General features: G+C 38.6%; 1 protein-coding gene and 1 non-coding gene across 3 annotated transcripts; both read left to right on the plus strand.

Annotated features, from left to right (window-relative positions):
• The first annotated feature begins 3,205 nt into the window (after positions 1–3,205).
• Positions 3,206–3,312, plus strand: LOC141650851 (small nucleolar RNA R71). Its single transcript, XR_012546863.1, has one exon. It is a non-coding gene; the product is annotated as a small nucleolar RNA R71 (small nucleolar RNA).
• Positions 3,313–10,523: 7,211 nt separating this feature from the next.
• On the plus strand, positions 10,524–12,455 carry LOC141647805 (uncharacterized). Of its 2 annotated transcripts, XR_012545848.1 has the most exons (4): positions 10,524–10,823; positions 11,042–11,571; positions 11,909–12,226; positions 12,326–12,455. XR_012545848.1 is itself a non-coding variant. In XM_074456139.1 (3 exons), exons 1-3 carry the CDS (start codon positions 10,635–10,637, stop codon positions 11,997–11,999), a joined length of 810 nt encoding a protein of 269 aa, XP_074312240.1. In that variant the 5' UTR covers positions 10,524–10,634; the 3' UTR covers positions 12,000–12,368. The 2 variants fall into 2 exon arrangements, 1 of the variants encoding a protein (XP_074312240.1); XM_074456139.1 differs by having other exon boundaries at positions 11,909–12,368.
• The last annotated feature ends 3,618 nt before the right edge of the window (positions 12,456–16,073 follow it).

Consider the following 16,073-nt stretch of genomic DNA (forward strand, 5'->3'; position numbering starts at 1 on the left):
AGAAGAGCTGCTGAATCCTCCTTAGTCCTTGCCATTGATGAACTAACCAAGAAAAGAATGAAAAATCTTCAATTTGTAGTATGCCCAAATCGATTTGAAGGTGAAAGGCTTTGCCTTTATGAAATCAAAAATCGACTCAAAGGTTGAAGATTTTGTGCTTGGTTTTGATTTTTGTTGAAGAAGGAGTGATTAATTTGTTGTTGGAAGGATGGTTTGATTTGTTTTTGGTGAATTTTGTTGAGGGTTTTTGTTTTTGTGATGGAGAGGATGAGGGTTTTGATGTTGTGGGTAGTGTTTATGAATGAATGAATGAATGAATGAATGAAGGTGGGAGGGGTTTTAAAGAGGCCGAAAATTTCGAATCTGCAGGGGCAATCCGTGCGGATTCTGCCCAATCCGTGCGGATTCTGCTCTTTCTGAACTTTGCAAAACTCGCCTAAAGACGGGCGGATTTGTTACAATCCGCTCGGATTTGCTGAACACGGGACGGGCGGATTTGCTCAAACACGGACGGATTTCAGTCCAGAAAATTTTTGCTTGTTTTCCTCAGCTGCAAAGACGGACGGATTTTATAAAAGACGGACGGATTCTTCAAGACGGGCGGATTCTTTACAGGACGCCCGGATTCAGTCACAGTCAGGAATTTTTCAAAATTCAGCTCAGTTCAAGACGGGCGTCTTTTCTGCAATCCGCTCGGATTCTCTGAGACGGGCGGATTCTCTTGAATCCGCTCGGATTCTTCCCCTGTGTACACGGATTCAGTTCCATCCGTGCCCACTGCATTTCCCATACCGTTCTTCCATTCTTTCTTCAAGTCTTGTGTTCGTCATTGTGGGGGCACTACTAAGGCATTTATAGCTAGGCAAGTGCCATCCCCACACTAAGCTAAAAGCACTACACATCAATTGAAATTGTTAGTCCCTCCCTCACTTCTCTCAAACATGACAATTATTTTGATCAAAGTAAATAAAAATCCAAAGATGACAAAAATGCAATACAAGAATTGAAATATAAGTTAGGGAGTTAGAAATATTTACAAGTGGTGGTTTAGGGAGGACTCCACCAAACTCTCATTCTTGATGAGATGTCAAGGGGGCATGTCCAAGGTGTTGTTGATGTTGCTCAACACCTTGAAGAAGTAATCAAAAGCTTGTTCATTATCATGGTAGAGGTCCTCAATAGACCTTGGCCCTTGTTGTTGATCATGATCGATGGCATGTCCAATGTAGGGATTAAAAATCCCTTCAAACTCGTCGTCCCAAAGACCACAAACTTCATTGAGTTGATCATTGAAAATCTCTTGCTTAGATGGAGACAACTCTCCCAATTTCTTCTCTTGGCCAATGAGGCCATCCTCTTCTTCCTTGGTTGATTTTGATGAGCTTTGCAAGCTCTCCTTGTCACAATTCACTTGCTCTTTGAATGGAGCATCTTCAATTTTCTTCCTCCATTGGAGTTCCGATTTCTTCCTTTCATCCTTTCGGCTATAATGATCAATCATGAAACATGGTTCATGCAAACGAGGAGCTCTCATAGTCTTGTCAAGATTAAAAGTTATGCTTTCATCTCCCACTTCTAGAGTGAGCTCACCATGTTTCACATCAATCACCGCACCGGCGGTGTGTAGGAAAGGTCTTCCTAGGATGATTGGAATGTTGGAATCCTCCTCCATATCAACAATGACAAAGTCTACCGGGATGAAAAACTTCCCAATTCGCACGGGGACATCTTCCCATATCCCTAACGGTGTCTTCGTCGATCTATCGGCCATTTGGAGTGTGATGTTGGTGCATTTAAGCTCTCCCATCCCCAACCTTTTACTCACCGAGTACGGCATGACACTCACACTAGCCCCTAGATCACATAAGGCTTTGTTGATCGTCGTGTCGCCAATGGTACACGGTATTGAGAAGCTTCCCGGATCCTTTAACTTTGGAGGTGAACTCCCTTGAAGTATTGCACTACTCACCTTAGTGAAGGCGATAGTCTCAAGCTTCCGGATTGATTTCTTCTTTGTGAGGATATCTTTCATGTATTTTGCATAGGCCGGCACGTGATTGATTAATTCCGTGAAAGGAATTGAGACTTCTAAATTCTTCACAATTTTCATGAATTTTCCAAGTTGATCATCAAATTTGGGCTTGGCTTGACGACTTGGAAAAGGAAGTCTAATCACAATGGGCTCCTTCTCCTTGGCCTTGTCTTCATTTTTCTTTGAACTTTCTTCTTTTGATGATTCTCCATCTTTGGAGTTTTGCACAATTTCTTCCTTTTCACTAGCTTCCACAACTTCATCCTCAACTTTCTTCTTCGGTGCTTCATACCTTGTACCACTTCTCAAGTGAATGGCACTAACCGTTTCATGTCTAGGGGGATTACTTTGAGGTGGTAATTGCCCCTTTTGTCTTTGTGAGCTTGAAGATGCTAGTTGAGTCAATTGTGTTTCCAACATCTTGGTGTGAGCTAGAATGTTGTTGATGGTGGTTTCCTTTGCTTGGCTATCTTTTTGCATTTGAGTGAAAAATTCTTGTTGATTCTTTTGCATTTGGAGGACCGCTTTTTGGACATCAAAACCTTGGTCATTTTGGTGATTGTATGGATTTTGATTTTGGTAACTTTGGTTTTGATTGTAAAAGGGTCTTTGATTTTGGTTTCTCATGGGTGGTGGAGTGTATGTTGTTTGAGGGTTTTGAACATTTTGGCTTTTGTATGAGAGATTTGGATGGAATTTGGTGTTTTCATTGTAAAAGTTGGAATAAGGGGTACCACTTTTGTATGCTTGGAAAGCATTCACTTGTTCATTTGTTCCCCTACATTCACCTTGGTCATGTCCCAAAGTTCCACAATTCTCGCATATCCCACTTGGGATTGATGAGGATGCCGTCATGGCATTAACATGATGCTTTGATGATTTTGAGTTTTCCTCAAGTCTAGCCATAGCTTGTTCAAACTTCAAGTTGATTGTGTCAATGTGAGCACTAAGTTGAGCACCCAATTGAGTAACGGAGTCCACTTCATGCTTTCCTCCCCTAGTAGCCTTGCGAGGTCTACTATATTGTGAGTTATGGACCGCCATTTCTCAATCTTGTTCCATGTTTGATTGTGATCAACTTCGGTGAACATTCCATTCGATCCCATATTGAGAATGTTCCTAGAATCTTCATATAAACCATTCCAAAATTGTTGTACCAAAAACCATTCGCTAAGTCCATGGTGAGGACATGAGCGACAAATTCCCTTGAACCGCTCCCAAGCTTCATACAAAGACTCTTCATCCCTTTGCTTAAAACCCGTAATTTGAGCCCTTATCATGTTAGTCTTTTCCGGTGGGTAGAATTTTTTGTAGAAAGCTAGAGCCAACTTCTTCCAAGAATCTATTCCAAGGGTGGCCTTATCAAGGCCCTTCAACCATTGCTTCGCGGTGTCGATTAAGGAAAAAGGAAATAAGACCCATCTAATTTGGTCTTGAGTCACGCCCGTTTGAGAGATAGCATCACAATAATCGCAAAAGGTTTCCATATGAGAATGAGGGTCCTCACTAGGCATCCCCCCGAATTGGCTCCTCTCAACTAATTGGATGACGGCGGACTTGGCAATAAAATTTCCGGTGAGATGTTGTGGTGTAGGAGTACCATTTGGTAGATTCTCCTCGGTGGGTACGGAGTGTGACGAGAATTTTGGCATTGTAGGTGGATTTTGTGGGGTATTGTGTAATGGGTTTTCTTCTCCTTCTATTGCGAAAGGATTGACAAACTCACTAGTGGGTTGGACAACTTCACTAATACCTCTTAAATTCCTCCTAACAAGTCTCCTATTGTTCGTCAAGGTTCTTTCGATTTCACGGTCAAAAGGTAACAAATCACCTTGTAACCTTCTAGACATGCAAAATATCAAACAACTCGAAAACAATTAGAACAAACCTTGAGGAGTTTTACTTCCTCAAGGTGAAGAAAGACACAACTAATAACAATAAAAAGAAATATAAATCAAACAAACACCATCCCCGGCAACGGCGCCATTTTTGGTGCGATCCCGCTAAGTGTTCACAAATTAAGATGTGGTCGTTGGTCACGGTCGAATCAAAACACAATTTATAGCTCCACAAGCAACTCTACAATTAGTAAAGAGGCAAGTAAAGGTCGGATCCCAAAGGACGGGAGTTGAAATGAGAATTCTATTGTAACTAGTGGTGTCTAAGGGGTGTCACAAATTGGGTTGATGTAGAAGGTTACTAAACTAAAATAGCAATGAAAATAAAACAAGCAAGATGAATTAAAGGGGTGTAAACAATTGATTAAAGGCACTAGGGTGTCATGGGGTCATAGGGGAATCATGGGATATGATCATACAAACATGTTCTCAAATTATAAGCAAGCAATTATTGTTGTGATGGATTGAGTTGGGTTATATCTTACAATCCTAGGAAAGTTTGGGTCCCGGAGCCGAATCGATTAGATTGTACAACACCTACAAGTCGACTTAATCTTCCCTACTCAACAACATGTATGGTCTAATGAGACTCGAGTTGGGTTATGTCTTACAAGTCTCATTGAAAAGATAGGAGATGATAGTAAATGCAAGGATTCATAGGCTTAGCATTTCATCAAATATAACATGTGCATGAGTTGAGATCAAAACAAGCAAGCAAATAAAACATGAAAGCATATTAATTTAAGCATGAATCATTCCCCATGTTGGTTTCCCCTAATCACCCATTAACCCTAGCTAAGAGACTACTCACTCATTATCATGTTGAACATGCTAGCAAGGTTGTCAATCATACTAACAAAGTGAAACATGATGAACAAATAAAAGTAATTAGCAATAATTAAAAAGGGATTAAGAGATTATACCTACTAATGATTCCAATAATAAAGCAAGAATAATAGAAGTACTTGATGTTTGATTGAGAGGTTGTCAATCTCCCAATAATAACCCAAATAATCTTCAATTACCCAAAATAAAGGATGAACAAAAGAGAGATTGAAGAACTAAAACTTGGATTAAAACTTGATTAATACTTGATTACAATATTGAAGAGAGATTTGATTGATATTAACTACACTAATTATTGATAAGAAGAACATACTCCTCTAATTAGACTAATGGGGTATTTATAGTGAAAATTAGGGAGGATGCATTAGGGTTAACTAAGGGCTAAACTAGTAATTACACTTTTTAAGTTGAGCAAGGAGACTCGGTATTTTTCGAGAGAAGGGCTTCTTTCTTCGTAGCTTGGAGAAGACAATCCGTCTTTGTACTAGAATCCGGCGGAATAGGGTCGGGACGGGCGGATTCAGCGTTTGAATCCGAGCGGATTCGGTTGAATCCGGGCGGATTGTGGAGGTGGAATCCGAGCGGATTGTGGCAAAGCCGCTCGGATTGTCTTTTTGGGACGGACGGATTGGTGACAATCCGCTCGGATTGTCGGTCAGCAACAATTCTTCTTCTTTTCTTCCCTTTTCTTCATAAATTCCTTGGGGATTTCCTTGGGGACTCAAGGATCTTTTCTCAACATTGCTCTTCTACTATAATATGTACAAAGGCCTTCTAATCTTGTCTATCCTTGATGCTTGGTCATTGAATTCGATCAATTTAGTCTTGTTTTGCCATGCAAATGCAAGATTCTTACTCCTTTCCTACCAAGGGATCAAAATCTCAAAGAATATGCAAAACAAAGAACTAAAGATAAGAAATGACCCAAATAGGCACTAAAAAGCATGGGAACAAGGCTAATTCAGGGGCTAAATATGCGCCAATTATGGTCACATCAGAGGTCACACTTTCCGACTACGGTAACTATATTTAATTTTATTTAATAATTCGCACATTTTTTTTTTTGGTATTTTTTAATATCTTTGTTATCGTAATTTTCAGGTTGGACAGTCTCTTATTCAGAGGTTCTCGCAGTACGACAATGTTGAAGACCCTGCAGTGACCGCAGAAGTCACAAACTTTATAAGGAACGTTCATCCTCAGATGCGTGCGTACACTGGTCGACCCCCGGTTGTGGAGGGTAGTAGGGGGAGAGGCAGACGATCCGGAGGACGTGGTAGGGGTCGTCATGATGAGGAGGTCGAGTCGGGACGAGGCAGAGGTCGAGGCCGCGATGATGTCCAAAGGTGGTCGAGATCAGAGCCTACCACTAGTAGGCGTACTTATTAGATGTTGGACTTTTAGTTGTTATTTTGTTGGACTTGTGGTTTTTATTTTGTTGGATTTGTGTTTTTTATTTTGTTGGACTTGTTATTATTTTGTTAGACTTCTTTTTTTTAGATGTTGGACTTGTTTTTATTTTGTTGGACTTGTAATATTAGTTGGTTGGACATGTTTAAAAACAAATTACAAATAACTAAGTTCAATTTGTCAAATTTCTAAAATATTACAATAACTAAGTAAACGGGTTAAACACAATACCCGAAAACACAAATTGCCACCACAAATCAAGTCTTTCAGTATAAATGTTTTCATAATACTCGACGTCATCATGCCGATTATTGATCCACTGATTGCTGATGGGAGGCATGGCACAATTATCATCCATGCGTAGACGCACAAAATGATTACCTGTAAAAAGAATCCATAGAATACCATACGGGGCCCTGACACCTGAAACTGGTCGTAGAGGTAGGTACGTATTAGAACCGGTCCATACACGATCACCGCGTAGGTTAACTTGGACAGTCACGAAACATATTGTCCAGTTGAACAATGTTGCAAAACCATGCAAATCATTGGCTTCCATCCAATTTGGCTTTTGACATGGTGTATGATGAGCCCATTTGATTCGTCTACAAGCACTGTTTCGCTCACGTAGTAGATAGTCATATAGATTAACTGTTGCAACTCCACCATCAACTATTTTCGCATCTCGAGATAATTTTTTTGATTTCCTGTTTTTGCATGCGACATAACCCGAAAACCACAATGACCATCACCCTCCGGGTTAAAAGCTCCTAAAAAACCATCAATGATCGCCTCAGGCATACAATACTGATAATCGAAAAGACCGACGCCTGTTACATAGTCATAATTAAGCTCAGGGGGGTTCCATCACGTACATATTAACATTAAAAATTAATTAAGTAAAAATATAAACAAAAACTATTATTAAAAATTAAAATTAACTAAATATTAACATTAAATATTAACATACCTTCACCGTTACTGGTTGTCGTACTCGGGTAACTACGTCTGGAATGTTCGAAAGCAGATTTATTACGGGTATTGGACTTCCTTGGACGACCACGGCGTGTATCTTTTATTTCAGGTTCCTCAATAACCTCGTCCTTAGGATACAACTTAGTGAACAATGACTCAATTACATCTCTTTGGACCGAATGGTGGGAAGCCCGAACTTTATCGAAAAGGTCCTCCATCACATCATTATGGCGAGAACGCTGATGACTGGAATCCGTGTAGGCTAACCGTGACCAAAACACATGTAAATCATCAGGATGAATTCTTTTACCTTCATGGAAAACTGTATGTAACCGATAAGCACATAATAGCTTATGGGTCGTCCATAATGTGCAACCACAATTCTCCTCCAAATAATAACCCAAATCAGTCCCACGATTATATTCCACTAACATTGCTTTAATGGCGGTCGCCGAAACTCTTCCACTCAACATTGAAAATATATTCCCATAATACATATTAGTAACAACTGTCTTGCTTATAGAATCTTCCAGCGTTTTACGAATTTCAATATGTTGCCCGTGAATCATAACATCAGCCCGTTTCCATATATTGTCAAGAGTAAGTTCAGCTGATCCTAACCACATCTTCAATTGAGCATGAGCGGACTCAACTCTAGACGTAGTTGTGTTGCCAAAATGAAGCACCAAATTAGTAAAGCATTTGCCAAACATATGGATTTTATGCCACCAAGTCAACTCAAGATAACTGATAAGTGCAGGATGACAACAATATTTTTTCCGCAACTCATTCCACTCCATGGTACATTCATCAAATGTTTTAGCTTCAACAACTTTCTTCCAAGCACCGTGTGCTAACGCTTTCCCAAAATTACCATTCCTCTCCATGTTCGTTGCTCTAGCCTCAATTGCGGTGTATACGTGAAATAAGCACAAGAAATGATGGGAAGTACGAAATACAGTAGGAAGTGCAGCAAGTAGACCACGCTCGTGATCCGTAACTATGACTGTTGGCCTCACACCTGGTTCCAACAATGACTCTAACATTCTCAAAACCCACTTATACCCTTCTCTATCCTCATTCTCAATTAACGTGTAACCTATCAAAAAAATTTTCCAACAGGTGTGACACCTACATATTGAACCAATATAAGACCGTATTTATTTGTTTTGTAGGTGGAGTCGATTAGAATAACATTTGGCCACGCTTTAAACATCTGCACCGCCTCTGGATGAGTAAACCAAGCATGTGTAAGTTTTTTTGTTTCAGGATGTTTGACGGACTCACTAAGGTAGTTAGCTTGGTTCGCTAAATGCAACATATATTGCACACTATTTCTCCCATCTTTATCCTTCGCACTCAATCGGGCATTCTCATTATAAATTTGTTTCAGAATCGGGGGCGGTTGATCAGGATACCGAAGCGTAAAAGCATGTCTAACCATCCCCGGTTTCACGTGAGACTACCGATACTGCTTAATCAATTCTTTCTGTTCTTCAGTAAATTTTGCTCTACGCCTATGACCTTCTAGAAACTTTCAAAACTTGTGATTGTGAACCCCGCACTTCGGAACAACAACCCACACACCTTCACCTTTTTTAATCATTCTTAATGAAAATGGACACATAAATTTTTTGGTCTTCGATTTTCTTTGCGGTTTCAAGGGATCCTTAGCCTTGCTATTATACGGTCCGTATCGTTCACATTTCACTATTTTATACGGAGGACTCTTTTCCATGTGATACTTAGCCTTTACCAAATGAAAGCCTAACCCATATGCAACTTCATCACAACGATCAAATGCTTCTTCAAATGTGTTAAACGGATGCTCAAATACAAACATATCACTGTAATCAACATTCTCTTCACCGGGATCTTCATAATTTTCCTAATTAAATCCATTAACCGTTTTTTTTTTTTTAAAAAAAAAAAAAAAGGTCCATTCATGTGAAACACAAAAACGTATAATTAAAAAAAAAACGTATAAAAAAAACATAAAAACGTATAAAAAAAAGGTCCATTCGTGTGAAATACACGAAACAGCCTGGGACCATTCGTGTGAAATACACGAAATAACCTGGGCCATTTCGTGTAAATCACACGAAAAAACCTGGGCCATTTCGTGTAGATCACACGAATGAGCCTGGGCCATTTCGTGTTTTTTACACGAATTAGCCTGGGCATTTTCGTGGTTTTTGGACGATTTTTTCTGGGCCATTTCGTGAATCTCACACGAAATCATTATTTCTGGAAAATGTTCTACGCGTGTTAAAAATAACAGTACAAAAATGCGTCAAATTTACCTCATTCTCTTGCGTGTTTTCATTGTCTTGCGTATTTTCAGCTTCCTCGTAATTTCCCGTGTTAATACCGTCTCCATAACCACTACCTTCACTGTTACCATAACTATATTGTTGATCGTTGTACCGATAATGTTGTTCGGCATTCCAATCGTTTTGAAATCGATATCCATCATTGTTGTACGAATTATCATTATTGTACGAATTAAAGAGATAATTAAAAAAAGGATTTCCGTCACTCATTTAAATTTTTCCGGAAAAAAAAACAAATTTTAGAGAGTTAAAGTAGGTAGAAAGGCAAACTTGGAAAAAGAAATGAATTTTAGGAGCGAGATGAGTATTTTAGGGGCAATCTTTAGTAATTTTGTATTTTAATTGGGCTTAATCATTCTAATTTTAAATAAGAGGATAGTGGACATCGATTTGTGTCCGTCCAAACACAGATTAGAATAAAGCCAAATTAGAATACTGTTCCATTGTCATCTCTCGTGTGTGGCGTGAAGTAGCCCAACCACAAAATGTATACCATCTGTAGCCAACACCTTCCAATGATAAAGTAATTGAGTTCTTTTTATTTAGTGGAATGATTAAGCTTTATGGGTCAGCAATTTTTCTTCATGTAAAACATACTCTCTCTTTCCTTCCTTCCTTCCGATCATTTATTTACTTTTATCGTTGGTATAAAGATGAAAAAGAACACAAATTCTCATTATAAATGGACATTATTCGTTTATAGCTATAGATGGATAATGTCTCTCACACAAATGAAAGTGGGGAGTGTAAGTGAGTGAGTGAGAAATGGATACCCCCACTTACCCTTCCACTTTAGTTTTATGAGAGGCGACTATCCGTCTATAATGAGATGGACTGAAAAAAGAAAGAGAATTATCTAAGGGCAGTGTAATTAAATGACAAGGAGATAATAATAAAATTGGATGATCAAATAACTTATTAGAGGCATGATCTAATATAGAAAGGTAAATAGATGAATAAGACACCCGAAAATGAAAATGGTAAATAAATGACCGGAACGGATGGAGTATAACAGAGTATTATTCGAAAACATGTTAATCACAATGGCACATAACACAGAACACCTTGCCTTGTTCAGTATACCATGAACAAGACTAAGTTGAAACAATAAGTGCTAAATTACTTAACTAATAATAGTAGATGATGTTCGGAATGACATTTAAGAAGACAGATGAGGAGCTCCTGGATTATGCATTAGTTCCCTCAGGACTGCTAGTGATGCTGATATACCACGTCTGGCTTTTGGTCACCATTCGACACCATCCTACTCGAACTGTAATCGGCCATAATCGTGTCAGCCGCCACGAATGGGTGTTTCATATGATGAGCGTTAGTTCCTCCTATCTTTTTCTTTTAACTTTGTTTTCCCCTTTTTTTATAAGTGATAATATATTGATATGTATTCATTCCTTAAAAAAAATTACTCAGTTATTTCAATGGATAAATAGAGGCCAATTCAAATTTTGATGGTTCTATTTGCAGCTAATTCTGAATTATGGTAAAATGGACATAAATCACCATTCACTGAGTGTAATTATTGTTAACAGGATCCTCAAAAGAACGGCATTCTTGCAATACAAACACTACGCAACAACATGATGGCATCGACACTTTTAGCAACCATTTCCATAACACTCAGCTCTTTAATCAGTGCAGTTGTAGGTCGTGCAGGCGAGACACTAGCGCTGACATACACAATCCACACAGTCAAGTACTTTTCGATTCTAGTATGCTTTCTCACAGCATTCTTGTGTAGTATGCAATGCGTAAGATATTACGCCCATGTTAGTTTCTTGATCAATGTCCCTTCACCTAAAGGAAGCAGAGAGTTTGCTGAGTTCGTTGCACATAAGCTAAATATGGGCAGCCTGTTTTGGTCTCTAGCATTGAGGGCATTCTACTTCTCCTTCCCTCTCTTGTTATGGATCTTCGGACCTGTCGCAATGTTTACTTGTAGTTGTTTGATGGCGTTTCTGCTCTACTTTTTGGATACTGTTAACCCGGCTTCAGAGACTCTCCTTAATGGTCATGTTGATGGTTATATTAAAATTACTGATGAATCAAGAGGTGACTTCAAGTACGTTTACTACCTCAATCTTATTTCTACTGCAACGTTTGACCAACACTTGACTGTATGTTTCCTCATATGCTTAAAGGAAGAATATAAAGTTTCTGAAGTAGATTTATCAAAAGAGAGAGTAGCTTGAATACTTGCCGAGTTGTGTGTTAAATTGTTCAGCCTTGACAAAAAAGTTGTTCAGCTTCGTGTTTAACTTATTAAGCAATATATGAGGAATGTAACAAGATCGTTATATCTTCAAGCGATGACATACTCATACTGTTCTATGCAGTATGAAAATCAAATATTATTTCTTGAACGATTAACTTAAATAATATGTTGTGCTTCTGACTAGGGAAGCAGCCGCATTAGGAGACTCCAACATATACTCGACGCTACTACAAAGCTCAAAGCTTGGATCTGCCTCAAATGCGAAACTCAATTAGCTTGCAAAGAGATAAGAACCACTGAACAACTATTGCCAAATAGTAAAGACTGGCTGCAGAATGGGATCTCATGTTGATGAAGCAATCGTCCTTGTTCTGGCGGGTTACGATAATAGGCACATACTATCAACATTTTTGAAACATGCTTCAATTCACTATGGAGTATGATCTAGTGGAATCAACTTAGTAATGGTAACGTTCAGTTGAATGTTTGTTGTTAACTTCTTGTCAGAATCCTTTAGCTGTTCTTAAACGATGTTCATCGGGAGTGTTGTGATTTACCCTCTATTTTTTTGTTTCCTTTTTCACAGTAAATATTGAGAAAGCTGGGAAAAAAGTGGGGGTTGAACCCAAGTTTTTTTACCCCAACACCCTTGGAAATTTCACCAAAGTTTTTTAACTACTAAACTCTAACCTTGAGAGTTATTTGTTTGCTCTTTCTCAATCACTTGTTTATCATTTTTTAATCTTTGTGAAAATGTTTTAATTAAGAAAAACAAAGGATTGAGACGGATGCGTATAAAACTAAATTTTAAACTAAACAAATTATCAAAAAATTAAAGAAAAATATTCTCAAAGTATAATCTTTCCACACAAATTAAATGAGGAGAATGAATTATTGAATAACCCAAGTCCTCAACATTATAAAAGTTGTTCATCTTACCACTTTTGTAGGCATAAGAAATTGAAAGATTCATAACTTAGCAAAATCACCCTTTAAAAGTGTTTTTTTTTTTTTTTTTTTAATAGAGTTGTGTAATTTATACTCTTTTATTTTAGGGTGATGCTCATTAAGAATTTTTTTCTTTCATGGATGGAAATGACCATTTTACCCCTTTTATTTCAACTCCCCAATTTTCAATTTTCTCTCTCTATATTCAATTCTCCTTGAATTCCACCGCCTCCCTCTCCCACTCCTGCCACCACCTTCCCACTGCCCTTCCCGACCTCAACTAGCCGCCAACCAATGTCTCCTTCCCTTGCTTCCCTTGACCGACAACGCTCACCACACTAATGACCCGTCAGTTATCATCCACAAACGTCAGCGCCGCCCCTTGTTACACCGGCCGGTCTTGACGACCTCCTCGGACCGGTCACCATCTAGTCATCTTGACACTCTCTCCATTTCCAGCAGATGAATGTTATGGTCCTCAGTCATGGATTTGAATAATGAAAGACCGGAATTTACAAGACCGAATGACTACATGCACTACTCATTGGTTTTACACAAATGTGGGAACTACTTCATTCTCTCACTGAATCTTGTAGTTTTATGGCAATCTGTTTTCTTGAAGATGCAAGAAGCTTAAGTATCTAATCTCCTCTTTAAATGTTAAAGACATAACTTCTTGGTTTTTTTATCACATACATGTAGAATAGTATTAAATACTCCTTTCATCCTAATCATTTGTTTACTTTTAATTAAAACACTCATATATAATAAGGTAAACAAACGCGAAAGTGGTAAACAACTCCCTTAAGTTTACTTCAATGTGAGATTAAGCCCCTTAAGTTTGATTTGGAGTAAACAACCCCCTTAACTTTGTTATAAAGTGAAATCAAGCCCCTTTTATTTTTCCGGCCAAAATCTCACCAGATTTTTCAATTTCTCACCAATTTCTCATATCGGTGTACATATTAGGTATAAATTTCACTCCTTATTACTTTATACATGTGGATGTACCGCAATATTTATAGCGTCTGTTAGGCCCAAAATCTGGATATGGGCTGACTCGGGACAGCAGGCCTGGAAGCAATAAGGGACGCAGGACATCAGGGAGCCAGGGTGACAGCATCAGCGAGCAGTGAAGGACGTGGGCTTTGACCCGCGTGAGAGAAGCGTGTGAGAGTCCAACCTCTTGCCAAATCCGAAGAAGGAAAGTCCTGCCCGGTGTCAAATTAGGAATAACTTGGAGGAAAAGCAAGAAACCCTAGCTCATCGAGCTCCCCTATATAAAGAGCCTCAATGCAAAGAAGAAAGATCATCAGAAAATACGAGAACTATACCCTAGCATTCATAACAAGCGAACAAACTGTATTTCCTCCCGAATTATAGTGAAAATATTGGTGGGATTCCGTCTCCCCCCGCGGTTGTTTCCCACATCGGGTGTGACACCCCGCGATAACGCGGAAAATATAACTAATAAAATGCGGAATTTTAGGAAATTTTTGAAACTTTTAAAATTTAAAACGCGGGTTCACCAAAATCTAAAACATAAATAAAGAGTGCGGAAATAAAGATTTTAAATTATACAAACGTGATAGTCGAGGTGAGGGGAAATATATCCCTCGAATGACAATACAATAAAAGGTAGGTCTAAACAATCCTAATAAACCAACTACTAGGCCGAAGTGTTCGCTAGCTCACACATGTCTTCACCCCATGAATGCATCACTAATACCTGTCATTCATGTAAACATGAACGCCACAGTCAGTGGGGAGTAACTCAAGGTTCTCCCAGCCACAAAATGTCGAAACGAACGTAACAAAGAACTAAAACATGTAAGTCATGTAAGACTCTTACAAAAATATGGATATCAAGTTTATGTTTAAACATGGTGATTAAATGAGATGGAACAAGATAGATCAACATTAGCATGATAACGGTTAAACTATTCATGTGAGACAATTAAATAATATGAAAGACAAGAAAACAGACATGGCCACTTAGCCACGAGCACGTATTTCAAGGAGATATGACCAAAGTAACCATCCAAATAATGCAAGACATTTATCACTCTTAGACTATAATTTCCCCGGGTAGGACTACGATAATAATACGGTCCTAGTCTAAATCTGCAGATTCTCGGGTGTACATCCCGATTCGACGTGCGCCAAAGACAAAGACGCACCCAAGACTCGACTACTAAGGAGACCGAGTACCCCAATCGCGAACAAAGACGAAAGTGGCGGAAAGACTAAGATAAGACTCACTTGCGTAACAAAGACAAGTGGCCAAAAGCCGTACTTGCGTAACAAAGACAAGTAGGCCAAACCCGTACTTGCGTAACAAAGACAAGTAGGTCAAACCCGTGCTTGCGAAAGACAAGGTGGCAAAAATGTATGTCAAGCATATACGATGGTAATATGGCATTTCTACAAGAATACGACTCTTACAAGTAATTATTTATAATAGCCTTTTCATGCTGGTAACGTATAAATAAACATTTCATTTCATAATTATACATACCGGTTAAATAGATTAAACAAGTACGTGGGACGGGTTTATTAATGTCACACTCATACTTATGGCTTGCATCTCACCATAAGTACGGATAGGAACATCGGTCCCGACGATCATATCGCAACTAGAGGGCCTATGGCTCACCCCTAGTGTCCGATAGGACCACGACTCACACCACCGAACAATACAGGACATTATCAAGGATATGACCCTTCACAAATAATTATTTAACAATAAATATCTCATACTTGTCTTATGCAGATAAATATCTCATTTTATAATTTAACATGCCGATTAAATAAGGCATAATGAATGATAATGAATAATTTACGTTATATGAAAATTTACGTGATAAAATGTAACTAATAACAATTGGGTCACTCGTAATCCTACACCATCCTATGAGGTTGGCCCAATAACAAAGGAATATAAATTAATCCAATTATAAGACAAACAACTATGGCCCAACAATAAAACATGTAAACCAACCCACTTATAAAACATGACACCATGCTCAAATTACAAATACCATTACCATAAGGGAAAACAAAGGGAGTAAGACGAAACAAACACAATACACACATGAGGCTAACCCACTTTATACGAATGGACAACCATGTAAAATACGGGTTTAGCAATTTCCTTCAACAACCGTTACAAGATGGACTCACATTTCATTAACAAGACATGCTCATGTAATTATTTGAGACGGAAACTCAATAGCTTACACACGACAACCACGCCCAAAATAAACCACAATAACCTCCAAATACCGTCCGACAATAGACAAATTCAGATCGTCTCATAAAGGCTTCTGAACGCAACCAATTTCAAACAAAAGTCGGACCTTTAACTAACGTAGAAACAAATTACAAGCCCATAAGCATAC

The sequence above is a fragment of the Silene latifolia genome, chromosome 3 (genome assembly GCF_048544455.1).
Source record: "Silene latifolia isolate original U9 population chromosome 3, ASM4854445v1, whole genome shotgun sequence".
Lineage (NCBI taxonomy): Eukaryota > Viridiplantae > Streptophyta > Magnoliopsida > Caryophyllales > Caryophyllaceae > Silene > Silene latifolia.

Bases quoted from the DNA above. Each gene is read 5' to 3' on its own strand.
- LOC141647805 (XM_074456139.1), top strand. From the start codon at position 10,635: ATGATGTTCGGAATGACATTTAAGAAGACAGATGAGGAGCTCCTGGAT. The intron at 10,824-11,041 runs GTTAGTTCCTCC...TATTGTTAACAG, and splicing joins GGGTGTTTCATATGATGAGC to GATCCTCAAAAGAACGGCAT. The intron at 11,572-11,908 runs GTACGTTTACTA...GCTTCTGACTAG, and splicing joins GAATCAAGAGGTGACTTCAA to GGAAGCAGCCGCATTAGGAG.